The following is a 16,029-nucleotide window of genomic DNA, read 5'->3' as shown; positions in this document are numbered from 1 at the left end:
CTTATTGAAATTCCCTTTATAGAGTGTTAACGTATTTCAAAACATGACCAAAGTGATTTGTTTACTATTATAAATATCTCTTGTATACGTAATTACATGGCAGATTACAGTACCCGCTCGGCCTCGGAAATAGTGTTTAACTTACCGAAACCCCAAATATATAACGCCATTTCGTGTCAGATACAAGTAAAATCAATGTTTTGTTAATACTTTACTAATTAACATCGATAAATGCAATTGTAGAAGTGTAACGTATTACTAATACCACTATTATACGTAGTTACATGGGAGATTTCGACCCGCAAAAGCGTCCGAAAGCGTCTGAGTGTATTTAAACATACCGAAATACCCATTCTAGATAGCTTAAAAACTTATATTTGTACATTTGCAAATAAATAAACGATACAAACAAAACAATTTTTCCAGTGCAATAAGGGAAAAACAAATCATCAAAACACCCAGATTGTAGCGTTATTTATACTCATAGACGCCACTTTGGAGATCGTCTTCCAGGCGAGGTGTTAATTATTGCATCCGTCAGCTAAAGTACTTGTTAATCCCGCAAACCTGGGAACCCAAGTGGTATTTAGTACCCTTTAACTGCCTGCCATCATGGCAAGAGCTGCAAAATCCTTTGAATGAGTATAACGGGCAGTTGCGTGCATGTTCAAAACGGCCGTCTGATATTGTCTTTAAGTTCGTGGGTGAAACATGGCCGGACGTGTATACCAAAGGCAGCGGAAAATGTAAGTGGTTTCTCTGTAACCGTTTTATGGAAGAGGTTGAATTTTTATGCGCACAAACAATAAGCTGCTGTCGACTAACTATCTTTCGATAATAACGCGTCTTTTAAACATATAGCTTTGAGTAATTTTACTGACTCTACTTGTACTCACTTATTGAAACAAGCATTGTGTTATTTAGTACATCTCTTAAGGTGTGTATCAAATTATCAATTATGTATTTTAGCAGAAACGTAGATAACATCCACGTCTCTGACTTTAGTCATTATATTGTTAATCTAAAGCAAGTAATAATTTTGCAAGTTATTTTTTTTAAATATATCTAAATTGTAAAGGAACCTGCATATGATTGTATTTATATCATATATTAAATGTCATTTTTCCACGTATTTCTTTACGATGAGTTATAACTTAATATTGTTACCACAAACGAAAATGTATAAAGAATGGTTGGGTATTTCCCAACTCTGTACATGTCTTTTGTACACGAATGAGATTTTGACTGCTTTCTAAAAACATAAGAAATTTTATAAAACTCTAATTTTTGGGAATGACTAATATCAGTTTTCTTTGGAACGTTGAGTAAAGTTTAGTTTACTACTAATCAACGTTGTATCTGCATGTTTGAAACATTAAAGGCCGTGAATATAATATATGGAAGCTAGAATATTTAGCAATAAAGCATAGCGTTCTATCTTTCGCTGTTCAAAGATTTAAAAAATAAATCATATGAGCCGCGTTCTGAGAAAACTGGGCATAATTCATGTGCGTAAAGTGTCGTCCCAGATTAGCCTGTGCAGTCCGCACAGGCTAATCAAGGACGACACTTTCCGCTTTTATGACATTTTTTCGTTTAACTGAAGTATTTTCTTAGCAAAAATCTAATTTAGGCGGAAATTGTCGTCCCTGGTTAGCCTGTGCGAACTGCACGGGCTAATCTGGGATGACACTTAACGCACATGAATTATACCCGGTTTTCTCAGAACATGACTCATATAAGCTACAGATTTGTTTCACATGTTCGACCTTATTTCCAAACTCGCATGCTTTGATATAATTTTGCCATCTGATAGGTATCAAACAAGTAAGCCGTGTAACTTTGTTCAAATTGAAAAACATTATACAGAAACAGTTTAAATGAACATTCTAGGATGATACTATATTTACATACATTTTTAGCTCGTTTATTATATATGAAATATATATAGTGAAGCTATCCTCCTCACCCCGGCGTCGGTGTTGGCGTAAGCGTTGGCGTTAGCGTGCAAATGTTTAAGTTTGCGTACTACCCCAAATATTTTCATTGTCCCTTGACATATTGCTTACATATTTTGCATACTTGCTTACCATCATGACCCCAACATATAAACAAGAGCAGACAGCTGTATCAAGCATTTCGACAGAATTATTGCCCCTTTTCTACTTAGAATATGCATATTATTGATAAATCTATGTTAAAGTTTGCGTACTACCCCAAATATTTCCTGTGTCCCTTGACATATTGCTTTCATATTTTGCATACTTGTTAACCATCATGACCCCAACCTAGAAACAAGAGCAGATAACTATATCAAGCATTTTGACAGAATTATTGCCCCTTTTGTACTGAACATTTTGCTTACATTGCCATAATTTCTTTATGTATGATCAGATTTTATGAATACTTACCTGAATACCACAATGGATTCCACCCAAACAATACCCCACGCCCCAACCCAAAATCCCTGCCCCCACCTACCCCCCCCCCCCAAATTTGTTTTCCCTTTTTTATTTTTTAAAGATCATCTAATAAATGACCACACCCAACATTATACCCCCCCCTCTCAACCCCCCTACCCCATCCCAAAACAATTATTTCTTTTCCTTTTTTTATTTTTGAAAGATCGTCTTATAAATGACCACACCCCACATTATACCCCCCTCTTAACCCCCCTACGCCCCCCCAAAAAAAAATTGTTTTTTCCTCTTTTTATTTTTGAAAAATCGTCTAATAAATTTTTGAATATGAACAATTTCTCCATGATGGCTTACGTTATACTGTCAAGCACTCGAATAGTCGAGCGCGCTGTTCTCTGACAGCTCTTGTTATAGTGGTTTTACCACGACATTTAAGGGATGCAAAAGGTAACAGGGAATTTGATTTTGATGTAACCGATTAATTTACCGATTAACTGATAACTGAATAATTTTTAAAGTTAAAATATACTTTCAAAAAAGCCCATATCATGTTAGGGATTTAAAGGTATTATTCATATTTTTAAATTAAATACTTGTAATTCATCCGAAACGACTCGATTTATACTGTTCACGAGGCCTTAGGTTTACGGAGTTACGCTGTATTCATATCATGTTGTATGCGGTTAGTCTCTAGATAACCTGGCTCAACGATCTATAAATAAATAGTTTATAGATACAGAAGGAAAAGGGATTAGGCTACGGTATATTGATATTCTCGATTATTTATTTAAAATAATGAATGAAAACGCATTTAAAGGTATTGAATAATAAAAATTAATTGAACTATTGGTTATAAATATTTATTATATTCAAGCAATTTGGAAAATTTTAAGATTTAATATAGAACATACTGAAGAGAAACTTGTTACAGCGCGGTTTATGTGAAATGTAGAATATATTGATAATTTTTAAAACATTATCTATTCATTCATTCCTCCATTCGTCAATCCGTCCGTTCGTCCATCCATTCATTTGTTCTTCCGTCTGTTCGTAGACACAAACATGTTTGCAAGCGTTCTCATGCATTTGTCAATGTGCACCACTGAAACTTGCAGGCAATTTTCTTATGATATTAAGTTGTGCATTTTCATGTTCAACATCATACCTAAAAGCTTACACAAGATGTTTCTCTTTTTCAACTTAGAAACACTAAACTCAATATTAAGACATGTGGCTTCATCGGAGATTATTCGTCTCTATTGTGGAAACTTGTTGAAAATTCTTGTTATCGTTAGTAATATTGTTAGTATTACGAAAAACGCGTTTACCTACAAATGCCCTCAAATAAAGTGTTCAAACAATGCGACATTAATAGGACATTATTTTGAGATACTTAATTTCAACCTTTAGGGGAAGATAACAGTGATGAAAGCGGTGACAGCAGCAATTATTCGGATGACGTTGAAGACGACCATCAAACAGACTCAATCAATTTTACAGGGGAATTGAGAAAGCAAATGAAAAATGGTAGTTATATATCTATTAATTATTGGAATTGGTAAAAAGTTCTGTTCATAACGAGGAGTTGTCATTGTATTTGGCGACGATCGTATTTTTCATTACTTGTTTTACATCATCACCATTTTATTAACATAAGATAAACTTTATTCTAGAAATTGTTCGCGGCTATTTGACTAAAATTTTGTAAATATGATTCCATATAATGCTTAATAAAACCTCATAAGTTCACCAAAGAACTGAATGTCAATAATGTTAAATGTATTTTTTATGTGACTTAACATTTGATCGACATTTAAGGGGTCTATTCTGTCGTCATATTAAATCATACTTTACTCTAAACCTAAATTGGATTTAAGATGAGGCAAAATCAAAAAGTAATCTGTTATGCAGACCAAACCCAAACAATTGCTTTAAATAATTTTTTCACTTTTGTAAGTTCAATTTTATTTCAGTCGCATTATTTGAATCTTAAACAAAACCCCGTTCGGGTCCCTTTTATTTTATCTGGTAACTGAAATAATAATGCGAAATGATTCGATAATTATGCTTTTTCATTTTGACTCGTTTATTCTTTTAAAAATGAGCACTTATCGTAATGTTCACTGTTCCTCTGTATACTCACAAAGCTGACGGTAAAAGGGATTACAGCAAAAACACTGTTGTTTATACTTCACGTGCATATTTAATTCGAAGATTTCACCGCACTACACAAACATCCATTTCAACGAGCCGGAAGTAAAGTGAGCACTTATGCGTCCAGCAGAACGAAGGCGATGTTTTTTTGGAATTGGAAAACAAAGGAAATTTACAGCACAATACGAAGGTGAGCTCGCTACTTACCAATTAATAAAATATCTCTGTTATTTCTTTGTTTTTAATACAAACACCATTGCTTCTTTGTTCAATGCAGTTACGCTTTATGTGATGATTATTACTGTATATGATAATGGATTGAAATAATTTTGAATTATTATAAATGATTGAAATTATTGTTTTAAATGCGTACACACCGTTAATTTATTATTTGCTGCGTATAATTGAACACATTAACGTCGATTTAAATGCAGTTTATTTAGAATAGATCTGGAGAGCTGATCGTCTCCCGTCGTGCAGGAAGTAACGCCGAATACACTGCTGATCGATTTTTGCCGTGTCAGTTTTGTCTTGGCTTCTTTTTAAATTGCTCCCTTTGGCTTTAAACGAAGAGCTGTGCATTAAAGACAGACAATGAACAGCCATCGGCAAACTTCAGGCGGGATGCATGTGTTCTACTTTCGCCCTTCAGAAAACCAGTCTGCGAAGAGGAATCCGCCGTTGAAAGCCTTATACAAAGCATGCATGAAACGTCGTCAAATCCGGGCATCCATGAATTTTGAAATAAATTCGCGAGTTTGCAAAGTCCATGTTATACCATTTTGGTGGAGATTCAGAACAAAGGGTGAACGACATGGACAATGAAAGAACTAAAGTTAGAACGGTTGGGTGACTTATAAAGGAATTGCACTTTCAAGGCGAACCTCCAAAGCAATTAATGCATGTTGTGAACGCTACTATTGCGATTTCAAAACAAAACAACTCACCCCAAAGTGCATTGGTATTAGGACATAATGTTAAACACCTGGCATTGTTAAAGGTTAGTGTGTCCATTCAGAATGGCAAAAAAGAGGACGCGAATGAGGCAAGATATATTCAAGAAATCTATCTGACTCACTGGAACAATAAAGTGTCGTCCGTCGCAAAAAGACGACAAAAGCTCCGACACATAAATCAACCAGCAAGAATGACCCTCTCTGAAGATTTGATTACACTGAAAGAATGGTTTTGTGGTGAAATGATTGAAGGTATACAAAATGATCAACCTGACAAAAGGACATGGGAGAAAACCGGGCATATTACGCTTTTGCGAATTTCGCTGTTATATGATGTCTATATAAAACGAATCGCATAGGGACCTTTTTTAATAGCTATTTTTTCGTAACTGTTCAAAACTACAAACACAGTCAATTGCACCATGTACACAATGGATATGAATTGTGCGCATTTTCATGAGTATAAGACATATTTAAATAAAAAATATAATTTATTGTTTCATTATGACAAGGATTACGTTCTAGTTCTTCATATGAAAAATAAATTTAAAAAAGTTATTTTTATTTGTGTTAGTTAATAAAATTCGTTCTTAATCATTTTCACAATCATGCGTATTATAGACAGAGTGACAGAACACCGTTAGACGGATGTGAAGTGATGCGGATAGTGACAAATCAGTGTCCTGGCCTTAAAGAACCGAATCGTATACGGACACGAACTTTACGCAAATACCTGGCAACAACATCACAGGTACATTTGTTTAAAACCATGTTCAAATACTAAATCTTAGATTGATCTCATGTCAACAATTTCTTATAAAGTCATAATGAAGGTGAAACATAAGTTAATGAAGAATTACTTAAAACATTTTTTTATTTTATTTTAAAACAGATTCTTGGCATGACCGAATCGAATTTGAAAATGGTGGCAGACTAAATTGGTCATAACCTTAACGTCCACACAGATGTGTACAGATTACAAAGCTCTTTGTTAGAAAACACGAAGGTGGCAAGGGTATCAATCGCCATGGGAAAGGGACATCTTAATAAATTCGAAGGAATACTACTAGATGCAATTTCGATTGAAGGTAAGTTACACTTATGGTTAATATTGTTTTGTACCGATATTCTTTCAAAAACTTAAAATATATATTATGCTTCAATTATTTGTGTGTTTTTTAAATCCTATTTGAATGGATCATTAATCGTAATACATATTATCTATTTGAATATTATAAACACGAAATTATTAATATAATACTCTTAATGTGTTTTACGTGTTTAACGAGCAGTACAGTCCTTAATAAAGCTCGTTAATTATAACAATTTCTGAAATCGTTTCATCCATTATGGTAAGAAATGAACATCAATACCAAATTGTTAATATAAACTTTAACATGTTTATTATTAAGACATACTAGAACCTGCTGAGTATGAAGAGTCATGGTCAGTTGACCAGACAGTGAATGAAATATCAGGTAATCAATTAATGTTAAAATCGCAATTTGCATTACAGTATGTATCGTAAACAGGTGATGCAATTGTTATTCTTTGTAAACTACATGAGATATATGCTTTTAAATCTATATAGAATTGAGATGAACGCATTTTACCCGATTGTCTTTTTGCAGGTGATGAAAATGAAAACGCAGCAACTGTGCAACATGCTGCCTCAGAACCACTTTCAGGTGTGTACATTTAAAACAACATGCTTGAAGTGGTATTATCCTTTTTCAAACAATAATACTATTAAAATATTAAATATATAACCTGTCATTTTGATGCTAAATTGTTAACAACATAGTTCAGGTTATATAGTGATTACTACAAAACGTTAACTAAAGCTTAATTATTGATTTGGTTGTGGTGCTGTTACTGTATTATCTCAAATGATATTGTATTGGGAAAATTATTTATTATTATTTGTTTAATATGAACCATATAATTAAACACATATGCAACATTTTAGCATCGTATGATTCAACAACAACAAAAAACATGTGACCATTAGTTAATGCGTGTTGTTATTTGGCCTTTTTGTTTACGTTTCTTATTTGTGACAGAGATAACCACGAATCTACACTCAGGGACAAATGAGAAAAAGCAACAAAACGAAAACCAGGTATGAATATTATATACTTAACTTCGAAAAGTCTGAGGTCGCGATGGCGTAGTGAGCATTGTGTCTGTATAGCAATTAACGGAGCTCAGGGGGCATTCTCAAAATCTTCTCTTTATACATCAATTACTGGTTATACCCATGAAACGGACACGGTAGTCGGTTAACAAGCAACATTTACCTGTTCAAAACAGTAAACCGTACAAATCAGTCAAACAGGAAGGGTAAATGATAGAATGGGTACATCTTGAGCCGACTTTTATGTGTACCCTATAAACCTCCCCACACTTCCAAAACACATCCAGATCAGTGAGTAATATATAACAATGTAAAGCATGCAGTATTTATTGCAGTTAATACACTCTAAGAACAGTATGTAAGAATCCCAGACACTAAAAATAAAGTTTTATAGTAACCTGTATTTATGTTCATATTGGATCGGAAATACAATATTCGACTCAATCATAACATGTGAGTTTGTACCAACTCGTATACATACTTTAATTGTATTTGTATACTGCGAATTCACTTATTGATCAATTGTTGATGCATCAACATCAAACACAGAAACAAATGTCGCAAGTTCAAGTTATTAAAGCGGTCCATGAAGAGGATTACGACAAGATCTCGCAAGTGTCAAAGGAGAAACAAATGCATATCGAGGAAAATAGGGACAAACTTACGGCTAGCTTCAAAGAAAGCCAGGACTGGCAGCTGATAAAACAGTGGAGTTCTGGCCAAGGCCTGGAAACCATATAGAACAAGTAAGTTTAGAGTTTTGCGTAAACACCCGATTTTTATTTTATATGTTTTAGCTCACCTTAGCACAATGTGCTCATTGAGCTTTTGTGATCGCCTTTTGTCCGTCGTCCGTTGTGCGTTGTGCGTCATGCGGCGTCAACATTTGCCTTGTTAACACTCTAGAGGCAACATTTATTGTCCAATGTTCATGAAATGTGGTCAGAAGATTAGTCTCAATGATATAATGGATGAGTTCGAAAATGGTAACGTTTGGTTGAAACACATGGCTGCCAAGGTGCGGGGCATTTTCCTTATATGGCAATATATGGCTATAGTTTAACCTTGTTAACAATCTAGAGGCCACATTTTTGTGCGATCTTCATGAAACTTGGTAAGATAATTCATCCCAATAATATCTTAGTCGAGTTCGAAAATGATGCCGATTGCTCTAAACAAATGGCCACCAGGGGGCGGGGCATTTTTCCTTAAACGGCTATATATGGCTGGAGTAAAACCTTGATAACACTCTAGAGACCACATTTATTGTCCGATCTTCATGAAACTTGGTCAGAAGATTCGTCTTAAAGATATCTTAGATGTGTTCGAAAATGGTTCCGGTTAGTCGAAAAACATGGCCGTCAATGGGGCGTGGTATGTTTCCCTATAGAGCTATAGTAAAAGCTTGTTACACTCTTGATGCCACATCTAATGTCAGATCATCATGAAACTTTGTCAGAAGATTTGTCCTGATGATATCTTGGACAAGGGCGAAAATGGTTCCGGTTGCTTGAAAATCATAGCCACCAGGGGGCTGGGAATTGTTCCTTATATGGCTATATATGGCTTGAATAAACGTTGTAAACACTGTATGGGCCGCATTATTAGTCCAATGTTCATGAAATGTGGTCAGAAGATTGGTCTCTATGATATAATGGATGCGTTCGAAAATGGTAACGTTTGGTTGAAAAACATGGGTGCCAAGGGGCGGGGCATTTTTTCTTATATGAAAATATATGGCTATAGTAAAACCTTGTTAACAATCTAGAGGCCACATTTTTTGTCCGATCTTCATGAAACTTGATCAGATAATTCATCCCAATAATATCTTAAACGAGTTCGAGAATGATGCCGGTTGCTCTAAAAAATTGCCACCAGGCGGCGGGGCATTTTTCCTAAAATTGCTTTATATGGCTGGAGTAAAACCTTGATAACATCTAGAGGCCACATTTATTGTCCGATCTTCATGAAACTTGGACACACGATTTTTCCTAAACATACCTTAGATGAGTTCGAAAATGGTTCCGGTTGGTCAAAAAAACATGGCCGCCAAGGAGGCGTGGTATTTTTCCCTATAGAGCTATAGTAAAAGCTTGTATCACTCCAGATTCCACATTTAATGTCAGATCATCATGAAACTTGGTCAATATATTGGTCCCAATAATATTTTGGACAAGGGCGAAAATGGTTCTGGTTGCTTGAAAATCATAGCTACCAGGGGGCTGGGAAATGCTGGTGCATTTTTCTTTATATGGCTATATTTATGGCTATAGTATAACCTTGTTTACACCTTAGGGGCTACATTTATTGTCTGATCTTCATGAAACTTGGTCAGAAGATTTCTTCCAATGATTTTTCCTTATATGGCTTTTGAAAACACTTGTTAACTCTCTTAACAGTCACATTTATCGTCCAATCTTCATGAAACATGGTCACGATATTTGTTTTAATGATACCTTGGATGTGTATGAAAATGGTTCCGGTCTAATGAAAAACGTGGCCTCCAGGGTGTTCACTATTCATGAAAGTTGGTTAGAACATTTGTTCTAATGACATCTTGGTCTTTACAGAACAGGTCAGTTCGTTTAAATCTCAGGTGTGCGTCTATGGGCCTTTTATGCTCTCTTGTTTGTGCATATTTACACTTAACGTTGGCAGGAATTCATTTACTTAAAAGTTTTTATTTATTTAGCGTTTTTGTCGGCCAATAAAGCAACAGCATTTTGTCAGTTGTTCAACGTATTTCGACTCCCAAATAATTGGAGCGAGCGAGCGAAATCAAATTATTTTATTTTATGCTTTCCGGTGGTTTTTAGAGAAATATCAGTGAAATAAAACTGATATTTCACTGTTTCAAAGAGTTTCAAAACTGCGATGAGCCCTAATTCTTTTTATAAAGCGGTTGCTGAGGTAATGTTTCTTTTTTTGTATGCAAAAAAACTTAACAAATAGATGCAATCATCGCTACGAATGAATATATTATGGGCGACTTGGGGAAACATACATTCGCTATAATATTAAGATTTTAAAACATGAATGGTTATCCAAATTAGAATCTACAATCCAAAACAACTGTTCTTGGAAACTAACTTAAACAAATGTACGCAAAGTGTCCTAATAACATGTTGTACTTAATACAATATTAAACGTTTGAACATATTGCTGAAATTTTTAATTGTGTCTTTAAAGTTGGTTTATTGTATTAACAACACAAAATGGTACATCAATTACTAGTTATTAAAGCAATTGTTTAACGATGGGAATCGCTACATATATTTGTATTTTGCACGAATAGGTAACTTACGTAAAAATGAATTTAGCTTAAATCTTATGAATTGGCTATTTTGTACCACTTCTGGTTTGAATGTCAATATTAATAATGGTATGTATTTATCTCTAGCAATATAATTATTGTATTAAAGTCACGCGTAATTGCCGCCAAAACATAACTCCGAGTCCGAACACTCCATTTCAAATTTGTGTTGACTTTGTGTAAATATGTGATGCACAAAACGAACGTTAGCTACGTTTTTTTTTCGCGCACGTTGTTTGGGAGGTACCAGTTTTGGGCGTTTTTTTCATAAAAAATCAATTATTGGTATTTAAATTTAAGTTTATTTTTCGATAATACTGTTTTACTGTAAATATGCAATCTTGTGTCATTTAAGACACTCGCTCAATAATATTTGATAATATATTATTATTATCGTAATATGACTACACAATTATTCGCATTATGGTTTTGAACATTCAAACATATGTTTAAGGCACCACCCAAATAAAATATATAATATTAATCTTAATATTTTCTGCAAATTTTCCGCAATTGATTTTCCAATTCCTTTAAAGTGTATTTGTCATCAAAGTAACAAAAGTAAATATTCACATAAAACTACCAACCACTGGTCTTAAAATATGGTAGAAACGTCCGCACTCTATCACATTCGCCACTGACTTGTAATTACGTTTCACAATTAAAGTGTTGCAAATTATAAGACGAAGAAAAACTTTGCACTTCAAACTAGCGACGGAATGGTATTTTTATAAGATTAGCAAAAACTATAACACCAGTTACTTAAGGACTAATTATTAGCTTGTAAATAGCATTAAATTGTCCTTTTCAGTAATTCCACTTTATATAAGGACGTAAACAGACAATAAATAAGCCACCTGTTCACACGAATTTAGCTAGAAAACTATAATTAAACGATTTCGAAACAAATAGGTTTGAATCCACGATTTTAGTTTGATTCTAGCTCTTTCCTACATATATAATAAACCAAAACGGTACCATTACTTAATTATACCCCAACTAACGAAGTTTAGGGGGTTATAAAGGAGTCAGCTTGTCTGTCGGTCAGTCGGTCGGTCTGTCGGTCGGTTTGTTGGTCTGTCGGTCCGTATTAAGTGTCCGCTCTATAATTCAAGTTGTTTTCATCCGATCTTCACCAAACTTGGTCAGATGTTGTTTCTAGATGATGTCTAGGTCAAGTTCGAATATGGATCATGCCGGGTCAAAAACTATGTCATTGGGTCACTTAGTGCGATTTAAACATTGAACATGGTGTCCACTCTCTAATTTAAGTAGTTTTCATCCGAGCTTCACCAAACTTGGTCAGAAGTTGTATCTAGATGATGTCTAGGCCAAGTTCGAACATAGGTCATGAGAGGTAACAAACTAGGTCAAGGGGTCACTTAGTGCGTTTTAAATATTGAGCATGGTGTCTGCTTTCTAATTCAAGTAGTTTTCATCCGATCTTTACCACACTTGGTCAGAAGTTGTACCTAGATGATGTTTAGGTCAAGTTCGAACATGGGCCATGCCGGGTCAAAAACTAGGTCACGGGGTCACTTAGTTCGTTTTAAACATAGAGCATGGTGTCCGCTGTTTTTTGTGAAGGCAACCTGCACAATATTCTGTGTCAATGCGGCATGTGGGGATATTCGTCACGTCTGTTACAAAGCTCTAGTTGCATGGCAGTCATAGCGATTGTACATCTACTGCTTATTTGCCCGCACATTAAAAAAAGCATATCACATCTTGTTATTACATTATATACTAGTATATCGTATACAATACACGCTATAGTGGGCATATCGATCTCAAATTTAAACCTGCGTGTTTTGAGTTACAGGAAAGCAAAGCACATGAAGTAGGTAATGATAACAATCAATTGGTACTGCTTTCGTAGAGAGCACATATTTTGCTCACCATTAACATGACGTGTAGAGTTGGGATTTTCTTCCCGAACTTCTTATAAATAACATAACAAATGACCTGTGGTCGGCAGGAACCAGCAGGTGATGAAATAAATGGCTGTTGCCCAAACCGTTTCCGCATTATTATTTTCCTTTGAAATCAGTCGTATGATGACAATTAGATCATTTTGACGCATAATTAAAGTCATGATTTAGATTCTGCAATGTAGATTTTATTTCTTATTTTATGAAGTCAGGTAAATGAAATGGAAACATATGCATAATTGTATGTTTAAACTATACCGTATGCGTGATAAAAAATTAGCAATACAATACAAGTTCAGGGAACTAGATCAACCATATTGGTGTAACGTTTATAATACTATTATAGAGTATTCGCACATATTACATTGAAAAGGTTTGAACTCATTTCTGATGCCGGTTTTAATTATTCACGTGTTCTGAAACGTGTAGTGATGCACAGTCATATTCAACCGATACCGGAATGGAAATCGTTAAATTGAATGATATTGTATCGACTTTTTATGATAAGCTGACGTCATGGAAAGCGGTGATCAGAATGAAACAACCAAACAAGCTAACAACAAAGATGTAGTGACTGCAGAAACTTGCACTGACATCAAAGGTACGTAAATAATTCTTGTGTTTTCAGTTAGCAGGGAAATACTTCGGGTCATATGAAAAATACACTCGGATTAAATAAGAATTATTCGTAACTCAGGGAACGATGTTCTGTTCAGCTAGTTTACACGTATAACAAAAATGCGACCTAAATCCATGCAGTTATCTTTGTCATTTAAATAACAATAACCTCTACTCTTTTGTCAAGATGCGATTATAAATGTGACGCAACTGCATATAACAATGACACAGGTGTTATTTCCTTGTGTTTAGTTGAGTTCCGAATGAGGTTTAGTCTTATAATCTGGATGTTTCACGTTCAAATACGTGTTCCATTCTTTTCATGTTATACTATTTTAAGACGTTTATGTGGTAGTTTGATAGTCGATAACTTGATTCATGAAAAAAGTCCGAGAACGGTGTAAATCACTAAATGTCTAATTAAACGTCTTATTAAGTTTCGTGGAATTACTTAACATCCCTATCTACGTTGTGTACTGTCGTAACGCAGCTTAATTTTACAGCCTTGTATTACTGATGGCACAACACGTTAAGTAAAACAGGGACACATAGTACAATCCGCAGTACTTGTGATTTACAAATTCAGCAGTGTTCTGGAGTTAAAAATTTGAGAATTTGGCCATCAAATGTTGTTCGTATTGAAAAACATCAGCATCAATCAGGCGTTGCTAAAGAAAAATAATAAGGGCATACAGGTCGGGAAAATAGAGGATAGTGTATTTGAACAGAATGAAACATGTATTGAAACAGTACTCTTAATCGAGTTTTAAAATATAACCATTTTTAAGCATAATAATTACTTATGTTGTTTAATTGTATGAAACAGATATCAGAATGGAAAGCGTTATTTTTTATATATTAGTTTTGTCTTCTTATATTCAGATAACCACTTGTAGACCGATGCCAATGAGGAAGTGTCGCAGGAATCAGACAGCGAATACGTGTTGTGGGCAGCCACTAGTACTGCCACCGAGCGTGCGTAAATAATTATATCATATTTTAATAACCGCAGTAACGAAATAATGGTCCTTCTGATCGTTAAATTTAAATTCATGTATTTGCGTCTTTTTTAAGAACTCGGGTTAATATGAACATTTGGAAACAAATGCATACTTGGATGTGTACTGTACATTATATGCGTGATAAAAAACAGCAGTTCAATACAAGTACTGGAAACCAGACCAACAATATTGGCGTAATGCATATACATAATGTTATAGATTGTTTGTATATATTAAATTGAACATGTTTGAAATCAAGTTTGATGGTCGGTTTTAATTATTAACATGTTTGGATATTTATAGTGATGACATTTGCATATTCATATTCGACCGATATCCGAATGCAAAGCGTTAGTTTGATTTATAATATGCTGGTACTGACTGTTTACAATTAGATGACAGCGAAGTCTCCAAACCATAAACCAGTCAAAGTACGATGTTTTATGCAGCAACCGAAATAGACAGCAAAGGTTAATAAATAAATGTTTATTATTTAAGGTTTGGAAAAGTAAGTGATTTTCCGCAACTTAAAAGGACTCGAACATGGATTAGAATCTTATGACATAGATGTTATAATGTTTATCAATATATGGCATTAATTCCATATATATATAAATGTATAAGAGTCTTTATTTGGTATTGTAAATGTTTGAATTTGATTAATGACTTGCATTTATTGTAAAAAAAAATCTGTATTTATGTATAGACATTGATATGTACAATTGTTGTGCCTTATCCACCTTTTATATAACAATCTATTTCCAAATCATTATCAATGTTTTGCAATTACGACTCTTACTCTCACTACATTTTACACTATTCATTATCGAAATTGGTCAACTTATAAGTTGAAGAAAAATATGTACACGTATAAGAAGTATTCGTTAAAGAATTCATAAATTCAAATTATGTGATTTAAGAAAATAAGTGTATTTGAGTCATAATGTACCTTGTGACAGTTTGATATAACAACTGCGCTTGATTATTTTTTTTGCGTAAGCATGCAATCATGCATTCATCGCCTTCTTGCAGGTGAGAACGACATGTCCTGTCCATCGGGAACAGAATGGAATATTGATGACAATAGTTGTTCTACCAATTCGACAGAATCAGACTGGACTGTTTATAAGAATCACTGTTCAGACACAGACACGGAGGAAAGTTATGAAAAAGAAGACCCCGACAGTGAAACAGAACAACAATCAGAGCACGACGGCATAGACGATAACGATAAAATAGGTGATACCAGGTGCCAACAAGCTAGACGACCCGCAACAATTGTTTTGAACAAAAATGTAAATAGTCGGCACATAGCGGAATAAGCAAAGATTTTTGTGACAAACACCGGTGACTATATATTATAAAACATGCTACACCAGGCAATCAAAGTCAGGAAGAGTATTCGACATTGTTCACGCATGCTTTTATTGTTCGAAACTGATGAAAAATATCCGAAAACATCTGGAAAATGTACACAGATCCGCAAATGAATTTTAGTT

The 16,029-nt window shown here is 34.4% G+C and overlaps 1 protein-coding gene and 1 long non-coding RNA gene across 2 annotated transcripts; both read left to right on the top strand.

Annotated features, from left to right (window-relative positions):
• The first annotated feature begins 6,163 nt into the window (after positions 1–6,163).
• On the top strand, positions 6,164–13,515 carry LOC127833679 (uncharacterized). The gene is made up of 6 exons (XM_052359086.1): positions 6,164–6,618; positions 6,943–7,008; positions 7,162–7,218; positions 7,594–7,652; positions 8,217–8,413; positions 13,420–13,515. Exons 1-5 carry the CDS (start codon positions 6,558–6,560, stop codon positions 8,406–8,408), a joined length of 435 nt encoding a protein of 144 aa, XP_052215046.1. The 5' UTR covers positions 6,164–6,557; the 3' UTR covers positions 8,409–8,413; positions 13,420–13,515.
• An 894-nt stretch (positions 13,516–14,409) lies between these two features.
• LOC127834072 (uncharacterized) lies at positions 14,410–15,805 on the top strand. The gene is made up of 3 exons (XR_008027782.1): positions 14,410–14,504; positions 14,926–15,000; positions 15,563–15,805. It is a non-coding gene; the product is annotated as an uncharacterized LOC127834072 (long non-coding RNA).
• Positions 15,806–16,029: the final 224 nt, after the last annotated feature.

The sequence above is a fragment of the Dreissena polymorpha genome, chromosome 6, assembly GCF_020536995.1.
Source record: "Dreissena polymorpha isolate Duluth1 chromosome 6, UMN_Dpol_1.0, whole genome shotgun sequence".
Taxonomy (NCBI): domain Eukaryota; kingdom Metazoa; phylum Mollusca; class Bivalvia; order Myida; family Dreissenidae; genus Dreissena; species Dreissena polymorpha.
This window is presented reverse-complemented; position numbering and strand designations above follow the sequence as displayed.